The 10,395-nt window shown below is 37.2% G+C and overlaps 1 protein-coding gene across 2 annotated transcripts; it reads right to left on the bottom strand.

Moving 5' to 3' along the window:
* Positions 1-1,338: 1,338 nt before the first annotated feature.
* On the bottom strand, positions 1,339-8,789 carry LOC116250735 (peptidyl serine alpha-galactosyltransferase). Of its 2 annotated transcripts, XR_004171492.2 has the most exons (9): positions 8,330-8,789; positions 7,578-7,748; positions 6,166-6,409; positions 5,807-6,007; positions 5,206-5,678; positions 3,450-3,614; positions 3,136-3,379; positions 1,694-2,495; positions 1,339-1,609 (listed from the first exon to the last, which is right to left on the bottom strand). XR_004171492.2 is itself a non-coding variant. In XM_031624618.2 (8 exons), exons 1-8 carry the CDS (start codon positions 8,677-8,679, stop codon positions 1,929-1,931), a joined length of 2,415 nt encoding a protein of 804 aa, XP_031480478.1. In that variant the 5' UTR covers positions 8,680-8,789; the 3' UTR covers positions 1,339-1,928. The 2 variants fall into 2 exon arrangements, 1 of the variants encoding a protein (XP_031480478.1); XM_031624618.2 differs by having other exon boundaries at positions 1,339-2,495.
* Positions 8,790-10,395: the final 1,606 nt, after the last annotated feature.

Raw genomic sequence — 10,395 nt, 5'->3', positions numbered from 1 at the left:
AAAAACATAATGAAAAATATGTCTACTTTATTAATGTATTTAAGTTTTCATTGGAGAACTTTCTGCATTTAGTAAAAAATATCACATGATTACTTTAGATATTGATAGAAAAAAGTAATTTTGAAATCATTAGTGGATATAGTTGAGAAAATTAGTATAACATGATGGGCTTACAATGTGTTTGTGTTAAAGGTATGTAGGCGTTATTGTAGGTTAATTGAGAAATTATGGTTCATATTATGCTGCAAAACTTTAGATGAGGAGGAGGTTAACAATCTACTCCCTGAAAAAGACGTGCAGGGTAAGGGAAACTCTTCAACATGAATGTTACGATCCCACCTTTTATGGTATAGGAGCATAGCAGTATCGCACCCATGACAATCGAATAAGTGACGTGTCTTCTACACGCCTGCCTACCCGACTAGTTGTGCTTTGCCCTTTGAGGCTATTACGCTGCAAAACTTAGGTGTCTCCTTGACAATATAAACAAAGTTAGGAGTTGTACTATATCAATCCTGTAGGGCATGTTTATGAAGATTTTCCGATCTGATTGTTATTTGAATTTGAGTTTGTGACTCTTGTGGGTACCCATTTTGGCATTCAAATCTAAGTAGACGTAAAACAATTGGTTGCATGCCCAAAATCAAAGCTTAACCTGGACCCAACAAGCAGTGAGTGCTGTTAAATATGGCATAAACTGAATTTGATCTGGACCAAACACGCTGCATCTCTATTAAGGTAAAGTGCAATTAGCATTATTTGATCAAGTTATCCTTGGTTTAGGACGTTAGATACTCTCTCCCCACTCATGTATAGGGTTTCAGAGTAAACTCTCTGCATGTTCTAAAACCCTCTTCCTCGATGGTTTTAGAGCTCTCTCTCTCTCTCTATACCGGAGAGGGTTGTCTCAAGGGTTTTAGACCTCATTGTTCCTGGTTTCTGAAAAAACAAGCCAAATTCATGATGGTAATGGCTCGTTGCAAGATCTTGAACAACATACAATTTAGGTTTTGAGGGATGAACAAGTTCGGTGCACTGGGAATATTTTGGCCTTTTGCACTTCAAGAAAAGCGGAGTACAGGGATGTTCAATGACAAAGAAATTGTGCACATGAACTTCTCGGAGCATCAAATTTAATGCACAACATGCTGATTGGGTGGGAAGATGAAAAAAGTGAAATAAAAATTGAGACGATGGTTACTACGTTGTTGGCTGACCCAATTCTAAAGCCTTTTCTGTTCTGCAGAAAGCATAAATTTTCTGCTCATGCTTGCTTCAAATTACAGAACCAAAGAAGATGAAAGAAGTGAAATAAAAATTGAGACGATGGCCAATCCATTGTTGAATGAACCAATTCTAAAGCCTTTCTCTTCTTCAGAAAGCATAAATTTTCTGCCCATGCTTGCTTCAAATTACATAACCAAAAATACACGAAAAAAAAAAAAAAACTTTGTTCAATTACAAAAAGAGTATTGCTTCCAATGAGATGCTTCTTGCTCCTTTGGTGTCTCTAAAGCTGCCATGACATATGAAGCCAACACTGCTATGGAAGGTAAGACACCACTAGCACTTTCTTCCAACAATCACATATCAACCCACTTGCTCCAGCCTTCACTCTCATCAAAAAATAATTTAATTAATGTAAGCTCTTTCATTCCCTGAAAGGTCATAATCTCAATGAATTGCACATTACCTGTTATCTAGTAGATACTCTCTAAATTAATGCTTCACCAACTCATTGATCCAACAATTTTCTGTAATTATATAGAAGAGTATCTGTACTCCTAGAAGTTATATGTGGATCTACCTCAACGAACAATAAAGTTGAAAGCTAATTAAATCTCTAGGACTCTAGCCCCGTCATTGTTAAAGTCATGGCTATCAGCATTTAATTCCAGTACTGCAAATTGCAAGCTCTCATGTTATTTCTATTCTTTAGCCTTTGCCCTTTCCAGTCTTACTTTTTTCCTTGATAATACCACTGAGAGGACCAACAAGAACCCAAACACAGAAAGCATCCATACACAAACCATCCAATACCTAGGACGCACAATCACAACATCAGGTGGATCATGTAGGCTCTGTTGCAAATCTCGGTAAAGCCTAATTGTTGCTTTCTTTCTCTCTTGCCATCTACCGTTGGAAACATTCATTTTTGACTGGCTCAAGTTGTCTTTGCCTGCTTCAATGCACTTCCTTCTCATGTGATGAAGATAAAGGGCTTCGTTCAGCTTTTGGGCACATTCAATGGATAGTTTGTCCTTCACTAGAGTACTATCATCTGTAGAGGAAAGAGTTGAAGGATCAGGAGGCTCTGGAAACTTCGACCAGCAGATGTTGACTACATCAGTGTTCCGCCAATCTGCTTTGTCAAAACTCCAATTCCCTACTCCAAATTTCAGCCCATAATGAAAGACCCTAGGTTCAACTCCTTTCCGAGGGGAATAACCAGGGTAGATTAATATGTCTGGGTTAATTCTGTGCCTCAGATTTATCTGCAGCAATATGGAGATCGAAAGTGAAGGAGAGTCGAACAGGAAATAGATAATTAATAGCTTATCATCGTGCATGCAGGTAAGATAGGTTTTTATTTGCATTTAGGATCACAAACTATGTCACACAGGGCAAAAGAACATTGTGCAGATGGGGCAAAGTATATATATATATATATAAATAAAAAAAATCCACAAACAAGGAAACTAATAATTAACAGTTAATAAACTTATTTGACAAAAAAGAAATTGTCCACTGCTGCACCCACACGTGGCAACCCTTTTCAAGAGTCCCTGCACTTAGATCACAAAAAAAGTAATGTGGGAACTGTTCCCAAGTGCATGCACAACATTACTCTACCAAATAGAATGAAAACTCCTAGTTATTACTTAGTGCTACAGAGTATTCCCTACAGGTGGTTGAAAAAATGATGTAAGCATAAAAACAATTTTTTGGAAGAGTTAATGAACTTTTCTTTTCATTTTTGTCATTCATAATAGATAATTTAATAGTGAACATAGATTGGAAGTTTTTATCGCGTGTCTATCCTGGGGCACCTGCGCATACACGTGGGTATGTTTGCATATATGTGCATGTGTACCTGTGATGATACTATATGTTGGTTTTGGCATTAGACCATACCTCAGCAGCGCCAAAAGAATAGCCATACATTTCACTTATCCAGCCACTTGAATAAATGTCACCCGTAAATTTAGTTGCATAATGTTCCTTGTCAGCCCTCACTTCCTCTGTCTTATGGAGCCAAAATAGTGAAAACTTCCGTAGATCATCTATGTGCATGATGATTACTCCCCCAACTTTGTCACATGCTTCAGGATGCCGTGTATGAATTTGTGCAAGCACATTGTCACAACCAACAAGATACCTGTCACGACATGAACAAATATTTTAAATGGAATCTTCAAAATTTAAACAAGATAGTCCTTATAACTTACCCGTATGGAGTAGATACAGGATGCCCTCTCTCTGCATTGAACTCCCATGGTGTGATTGGACCTCTTAGAACCATGTCTGCATCTAGAATTACAATGTATTCTGCATCTATAGCTGCATGATTTAACCAGTGAAGAACTGCTGCTGGCTTATTAATTGCTGGATACCTGACAAGAAACTGGAATTTACTAAACACTTGAAACAATAAGCTAGACACATCAACCTCACAACATGTTTTCAAGATATAAAAAGTATTTTGTGCTCGAGAAGTCCACTAAGATTGAACTCTTGAAACCAATTATCATCAAGATCAATTAGTGGGAAGAAACAAATAAATGTAGCATATAAATAGAATACTATGAATGCAGATGTACAAACTAAGGTTCACGAAATTTCTGAAAACATAGAATGTGACATGTAAAAGTACTATTCACATGCAAAGGAACAGGGTGCATATTTATTAATGGAATGTAAAGAACATTTAGACCAGCTATAAAAGGATCTCGATGAACATAGTCACGGCTCATGTTTTAAGAAGCTAATTCGCTTTGGTGACATAGCATGGTTACAGATAGAGATGGGTAAAATAGTAAAGATAAGGGTGAGAGGATTTGGAACTAGATCACCTAGAGAGTCTTAGTTGTGGATTTTGAGGGAATAGTGGTTACACTTCCTGTTGATGCAATCAATACTTCTAGATATGCAAAAACAAGGAAACAAAAACTATCATGAACTCTTGATTATTGATAAAGAAAAATGTGTATAAAAATGCAACTACATTTCAAGGAAAGAATTAACAAGGACTCGTAAAAGATTTTAAATCTAAAGAAACTTTTTGTCCTTGAATACAGCCTGTATAGAGTCTAGAGACATTAGAAAATGTTCAAGATATATAAAAGGATTCGAAGTCTAAAAATATTTTTTCATCTTTGAGTTCAAAGTTACAAAGCTATAGAACCATTAGAGGATGTGCATGAAATATATAGGCTAGCCATAGAAAACTGACTTAACAATTCCCGCCCCCCCCCCAACCCCACCCGGCCAAAAAAAAAAAGAGATGCTCCTAGAAGCTAAAGAATATCCTTAAAAGAGGTACACAAGATAATGTTCGAAAATATATACTATGCAAAAGCTGCACTGAACTAAAGGACTAGCATCACTGGTAAAATAAGAATATTGTTGAACGAAAATGCTTTCAAATGCATAGGACAACAAGAGGAGATCACTCATTTATATAAATAGAAATGATATCCAACAATTGGACCAGCCAATGGCTACTCCATGTGGCAGGTCAACTTTCTATTGACCGAAACCAGAAACACTAAAGCAGAACAAAAGAAGCCTCAAGCATTTTAAAATATGTTAAAAAATCTTCTGAACAAATGTTAAAAACAATAACAATACAAAAAACATAATATTTTCATTTTGGCATTTTTTCAAAATATCCCTTTTATTTGTGCCTTTTTTGAAAAACATGCCAATATTTGTGACGGAACATATATAATATGCACATGTCAAGCATATGTGTGTGTGTGTATAAGGAGAGAGAAAATGAGGTAAAGTTCATGTCTTGTCCCCAATAGGAATTGGAAAAGAAAATATTTTCCAAAAGAAGTCTAAAGCATTACTCCTAAATTTTCAGAAATAATGAATGCACATTGAGACAAATAATGCCCATAACAAAAGAACAAACCAAACCACAAATACTAAAATATGAAATTATGTTTGAAAAAGAAAAAAAATTTGATGGCAGTTTACCAGTCTCCTGTCAAGGGGTGGCGACTCATTGATGGAACATAATGGGTAGGAGCTAGATCATGCCCTTTATATTTCATTAAATCCTTCTCTGTACAGCTTAAAAGTCGTGTGATATTGCCCGGTTGGCCACTAAGATGGAAGCTGTGCATGAGGCCAACAGTTTGCCAATCAAAATAAGGTGAGCATTCAGTTGAGAAAACAGTATGAATTTTTGGCTTTATTCCTCCTGGCTTTCCACTGGACTCTGTCTTTACTGCTTGCAATCTTTTGTGCATTTGAGGAGTTAATGATTTTGGTTTGGTCATTTCAGAAAACCTTTGGCTCTTTAAGAAGCTTAAATACTTTGACCATGTAGGTTTAGGGCAGCCAGTTGCTGCATGGTGTATCAGTAAACCTTCATTTAGAGTATTTACACATTCTATGCTTAGAAAAAAGCTTCGCCTTTTGTCAGAATCAGCTTCCATCTGTTCAACCTACAAAAAGTTGAATACAAAATAGTCAGCTTGATTCATTTCATCTATGCCATAATTTGAGAGCTGTCAACTTCTAAGACATAAGTTGAACAAATTGCATTTACAAATAAAACTTGTTTGAAGCTTACTTGTCTTGGATAAGGAGGGGGAGGAAAAAGCTTGCCACACTTGTACACAATATCATCTTCATGATGCTCTAATTTACTGAAAGACCAATTTCCCACTGAGAATGCCAAACCATAATGCAGAAGGAGAGGCTCGACATCCTTCCGAGGCACATACCCAGGATAAATCATCAGGTCATCAGTTGTCTTATGGTGCAGTCCCACCTGCTCATAAAAGGAAAAGTAAATATGGAAGGTGTATTGAAGGTGATGTGTTGGAACTTCTGAGATTCTAACTCAACCCGAGATAAAAGACACAAGTACTTTTCACAAGGAGCTAGTACATAACAATGTTTAATTATTGGAACTGGCTTTATTCTCACCTCTGCGGCACCAAAAGCATATCCATACATCTCACTTATCCAACCACTACTGTAAATATCACCTGTTATGTTAGTTGCCCAGTGTTCTCGATCCTGCCGTACTTCTTCTGTCTTCGAAAGCCACAATGGTGCCACTGCCTTCAAATCATCAATATGCATTATGAAAAGGCCACCAACTTTGTCACAATATTCTGGGTGTGCAGTATGCAGTTTCGCAAGAATGTTATCACAACCAATCAAGTATCTGCAACAGAATTGTAGGTGTGGACAATTACTTACTAGCAATTCTGCTATACATAGGAGTATAAAACAGAAACAGAAAATAATCACAGGCCAAGTAACAGAAATGGGATACATAAAAGAATGCAAAGAGTTCCCCAAAGACAACTACAAACCTCATGTTGATAAGATAAAGACATAGCCTTATAAAGACAAAAACATTAAACATAATACTGGTTAGTGTATCCGTAATCTTCAAACTTACAAAAATATAATCATGTGATTTAATAATGTGAAAATGAAGGTACTAGTAAAACTTGTCCTGATACATCAGTAGTTCCCAGAACAGCAATGATATGTCAAAAATATCAGCAATTGTTTGAAAATATCAGCAGTTAATTTACACTAGATATATGTTAATAACTACAACAGTGTTTTGGATCATCAATTGCCCCAGAGCATAATATTTCTGTGGTGCAGGCTAGTGCAAGGCAATGCAAATATTCAGTTTATATGTCTGCCAATAACATCTACACTTAAAACAGAGCTAATAAAAAGATGAGTATCACTGTCGGCAACCACTATGCGCCACCTTAGGAATAATTCATATGCCGCAACTGTAACAGGGCCACAGGCCCAATTTGCAGTCTTGAAGCGACTCTGGAAGTGTCTTTTATGAAAGGGAATACCAACTCTAGTCGATTATTATCAGAGACTGCAGTTGATTATTATCAGGGTTCAGTAAGAACTAGGTGTCACCTAAAGTTTCTCATTGAGGCCCTTCTGCAGGAGTATTTACTTGAAAATGGAGGCTTCCATATGTCTCACAGACAAATAGCTAACAGACTAATGGAGGCACACTTTGCCTGAACAGGAAATCTTTTAGATCAAGGTGCTTTCCTAAAACATCACACCAAGAAAAAAATGAACGTTAGAAACAGGCATTGTTAATCAGCAGAGAACACGAATTGAACAGAAGTTTCCCACGCTTCTCTGGATCAAGTCCACGATCAACTTGACCAAGTAAGCATCTCCAGATAAAAAACTTGTACAAGTTTAGCCAACATTTACATGAGACCTTAGTTTCTACAGTTACCAGTTTTCTGATATTATTCTGATTAAAAACCCTAGAGAAGAAAACAAAATTTTCATGTCAACAAAGGGCATTTTGATTAAGAAGTTCTTCACCCTACCCATAGTATGCTGCAACCGGCTTTCCCCTCTCGGCACCAACCTCCCATGGTAAAATAGGGCCTCTCATGATCATGTCAGCGTCCAAAATCACAACCCAATCAACGTTCTTTGCGTCTTCACTATGATTAAGCCAATGGGCAACTCCAGCAGGTTTATTGATTGCAGGATACCTAAAGATGTTTTGAAAAGGAACAAGTCACTACCAACAAGCTGTTGCAACACCAATTACCAGTAATGCTAACACTCTGTTCTTCCTAAGATCAATCACCATACTGCCATACAATCAGACAATTGGCACGTGAATCCAACACATCTTAGACACAAAACGCACAACTGTGTACGCGTCACAAACTCAGTATTACTTGTTTCCAGAAGATAGGAAAAAGTCACAAATTTCCTGAAGTAGTGAGGAGGAAAAAGTACTGGTAAATGCAACTTCTTAAAAGGAAGCCGACACGGATAAATCATTAGACACTGAAAAATAAAGAACTACAAGTTAGAAATAAACGCCCTTAGAGAAAACGGTCTAAGAAGAAAAACACCACCAAAACCCGTAACAACTAAAACAGCTCGGAAGTTGCCAAATTAAGAAACTTCAAAACCCAATTGTCAAGAGAGAGAGATGTCTGCGATGAGCATGTAAACCAATAAGACGGCAGCATCACATAACCTAATCCACTCAAGAAAGAGAGATGCGAAATTTGGGAAATCGATTATCAGAATGCACGGTTTCAAGCCATTTCTCAATTACCAGTCTCCTGTCTTGGGGTGCCTGCTCATCGAGGGCACCCGGAAGGTGGGCGCCAAATCCATCCCTCGATAGGCTTTCATCTCCTCATCCGTGCAGCTGAGCAGCCTGGTGATGGGCCCCGGCTGGCCGCTCTTCCTGAAGCTGTGCATGAGCCCCACCGTCTGCCAGTCGAAGTAGTCCTGGCACTCTACGGAGAACAGGGTGTGGATCCGCCACGGAGCTCTCCTCACCATGTCCCTATTGGATTCCGACGGATCGCATCGACCAACTATCGCCATCGCCGCCACCACGATCACCACCATCGCCATCACCATGCCCACCTTGTCCATCCCCATCCCCAAGTCCCCCATTGCACTGGATGTCACTCAGATGGGTTCCTCTTCTGTCTCCTCCCTCCAGCAGCATCCATGGTGGTCTGTTCTGAAAGTTCCTTTAAAAACAAAATTCACTTGATCTTTTTGTATTTCAAATATTCTTTTGTCAGATGTTTTAGTTGGATGATCGTGGAGTCGGACGTGAAGCATTGAAAAACTCAATGTGAACACCACTCCTATTCGGAACTTCCGTAGCCAATCATTAGTATTTATTTTTAGTTTACTATTTGCTACTGTAGCTAATCTTCATTATTCAGCACAGTAACAATAACAAATTTATTATTATTATTATTTCTGTTTTGATTATTGCTATTCCGTTGATCTACATTGCTTGCAACATCATTAAATTACTTCCAATAAACAATGTTGTTCCTGTTGTTCACTTATCAGACTCCTAATGGCTACATTAACTATTGTGGGCCGTTCGTGCATTAAATCGACAAGTCGGGTTCCATTATTTTGTGGAAAGACGAAAGCAGGATTCATGTAAGCTCTTTGGGTGGTTGCTTTAGGACTTCCCAATGATGATGTCAATGGCACTAAATTTTAGCAGTAGGGTCCATGAGACCGAAAGTTGTAAGATGAATGAACATATTTTGAACCTACAAGTCGATCGTTGAGAGTTCGTTCTTTTCTTTGAAAGACCGAGTGTATCTCAACTAATGAAGACGTTTCTTTATTTATTTCATGTGAAGACGATCCGTTTGGCTTTCGAGTGCTTCATAATTAAAAGGGCAGATGAACAAGAAAACCTTGAATTTGGTTTGCCTCTTGTATCGAGCTACTTTTAATTATTTGTGAAGCTCACAACTATCTCCTTAAAAGAACAACAAGGGTCATGTGTGTGTGTGTGCGCGAGTATATATATATATATATATATATATATATATATATATATATATATATATATATATATATATATATATATATATATATACACACACAAATTTAATAGGGGAGTCAATCGGGGATAAATTGAAAATATGAAAGTTAAGTTTTTTTAAAAGATTGAAATACCCCTCAATGGAGGAATGAGAGAAAGAAAGAAACAAATCAGTTTCCTAAATGCAAACGTTTGCCTTTTTTTGGAGAGTCTTTCAGTCTCTTGAAAAAAAACTTATAGACATTCATATTCTTGAAAAAAAACTAAGACATTCATATTTCAACCTAATCTTTCACCATCATCAGTCTCTTTGACATATCGATGGACGAATGTCTGGATAATATATATATATATATATATATATATATATATATATATATAGAGAGAGAGAGAGAGAGAGAGAGAGAGAGAGAGAGACTCAATTTTTAAATACACAGGCCAAATCTATCTGACAAAATAGTTGACATTTATATGTAGGACATATCTTTATCGGATCATGGTTCAGATATCAAACTCCGAAATAAAATTCAATTTTTTATTTGTGACTAAATTGAGATCTTTTTACCAGATCCGTGATAAGCAGCTTTGAATTTGCATGCGTAAACAGGTTCAATTTTGTTTGCAACTTTTAGTTAAAATATAAGTGTCTTCGTGACTCAGATTATTTAGTGAGATACTTGGTGAGATATCTCGACAATGCTTTCCAAGTCACTCCATTTGAACGGTACATTTCCTGAATCAAATAGACGAAGCGTCGATCGTACTAAACTCAATTTTCTATTGTCTCATTTTTACCTTAACATTTGTCC

Source organism: Nymphaea colorata, chromosome 3, assembly GCF_008831285.2.
Source record: "Nymphaea colorata isolate Beijing-Zhang1983 chromosome 3, ASM883128v2, whole genome shotgun sequence".
NCBI classification, from domain to species: Eukaryota; Viridiplantae; Streptophyta; class Magnoliopsida; order Nymphaeales; family Nymphaeaceae; genus Nymphaea; species Nymphaea colorata.
The sequence above is the reverse complement of the archived record's forward strand: the minus strand, read 5'-3'. Positions and strand labels throughout refer to the sequence as shown.